General features: G+C 48.2%; 1 protein-coding gene across 1 annotated transcript in view; it reads right to left on the bottom strand.

Moving 5' to 3' along the window:
* Positions 1–486: 486 nt before the first annotated feature.
* GRN (granulin) overlaps positions 487–1,779 on the bottom strand; it is a 12,877-nt gene continuing 11,584 nt past the window's right edge. Inside the window, exon 4 of the mRNA XM_015412338.1 lies at positions 487–540. Within this exon, the coding sequence (XP_015267824.1) occupies positions 487–540 (54 nt within the window). The remainder of the gene's footprint in view (positions 541–1,779) is intronic.

The raw sequence follows: 1,779 nt of genomic DNA, 5'->3' as shown, positions 1-1,779 counted from the left end.
CTTCACATAGAAGCAGGATTCCCTGGGCAGCAGATCTTAGTTGTTCTTCAACAGGGAGTATACACATCATAGCGCTTCACTTTGCACACCTCCAGTAAAGTATATCTGAAGCTATTTGCCTGGATCCTCCCAGTGGATCCCAGTTACTGGATCCCTCCAGTGCTCTGCTCTCTCGACTGCTGGGAAGGAGCTGGAGGCAAGAGGGAGGGGAGTGATTCGGTGGCCTGTTTCCCCCCGTCCAGTTATATTCCAGCACTCCGCCTCCGGGGAGGGGGGCCTCTCCTCCCATTCCCCAGCCACCCCCAACAGTCTCCCCGCACCTCAGGAATTGGGCAGCAGCCCCAGGACCCGTCAGACATCAAACAGCAGGTGGACTCGTTGGGGCACTGCGATTCTCCATCAGGGCACTGGACAGCGTCCACGGTGGAAGGAGGAAGGAAACCTGGAAGCCAAAAGAGAAATGAGAAAACCCTCACCACCGGGCCTTCAGATGCAGATCAGGCCCCTGCCTCTCAAAGGGTACTGCTGCGGCCCAGCTCTCTGGCAAAAATAAAAAAAAGACTCCTTTCCAAATCACAGAATGCATTTAAGAGAGAGCACCTGGCTAAGTCACTGGTTGGGTGCACCTGACACCGGTCTTACAGAAAGGCCAATTTGTCTTTTCGCTGAAATGAAGGTTGTACTTCACCAGGGTTCAGTCCCTAAGGGTGCCTCCCACTTCCCTGTATGAACAAACATGGCCTCATCCTGCCCACCCACACCCACCACCCATGCCAATGGAAGAAGCTGAGCTTTCCATTCCTTTGCCTTGGGGAACCTGCAGCCGTAAGAAGAGCTAGGAAGCAAGGCCTCGTTGATTCCATGCAAGGCCCTGCCCAGGGGAGCCCAGGGACTTAGGAAAACCTCTCTGTGGAGCAGGGCTTTGGGGTGACCCTTTCCTAACATTATTCAGTAACTGATGGTATGAAGATAGACTCAAGTGGGTAGCTGTGTAGGTCTGAAGCAACGTTTGAGTCCAGAGTGGCACCTTTAAGACCAACAAAGTCTAATTCTGGGTATAAGCTTTTGTGTGCATGCACACAAGAATTAAACTTTGTTGGTCTTAAAGGTGCGCATGCACACAAAAGCTTATAGCCAGATTTAAACTTTGTTAGTCTTAAAGGTATGCATGCACACTAAAAGTTATATCCAGAATTAAACTCTGTTGGGTCTTAAAAGTGTGCATGCACATGAAAGCTTATATCCAGAATTAAACTCTGTTGGTCTTAAAGGTGCCGCATGCACACAAAAGCTTATATCCAGAATTAAACTGGAGTTGGGAGTAAGCAGTGAAGTGGCTAAATTTGCGGATGATATGAAGTTGTTCAGGGTGGTGAAAACCAGGGAGGATTGTGAGGCACTCCAAAGGGATCTGTCAAAGATGGGCAAGTGGGCATCAACATGGCAAATGGGGTTCAATGTGGCCAAGTGCAAGGTGATGCACATTGGAGCCAAAAATCCTAAATATAAATACACGTTGATGGGGTCTGAACTGGCAGAGACTAATCAAGAGAGAGATCTTGGAGTTGTAGTAGATAACTCACTGAAAATGTCGAGACAGTGTGTGACTGCAATAAAGAAGGCCAATGCTATGCTGGGGATTATTAGGAAGGGTATTGAAAACAGATCAGCCAATATCATAATGCCCCTATATAAATCAATGGTGCGACCTCATTTGGAATACTGTGTGCAGTTCTGGTCACCACACCTTAACAAGAATATTATAGCTTTGGAAAAAGT

This window comes from Gekko japonicus, unplaced genomic scaffold (assembly GCF_001447785.1).
Source record: "Gekko japonicus isolate JY-2015 unplaced genomic scaffold, Gekko_japonicus_V1.1 scaffold3768, whole genome shotgun sequence".
Classification (NCBI taxonomy): Eukaryota; Metazoa; Chordata; class Lepidosauria; order Squamata; family Gekkonidae; genus Gekko; species Gekko japonicus.
This window is presented reverse-complemented; position numbering and strand designations above follow the sequence as displayed.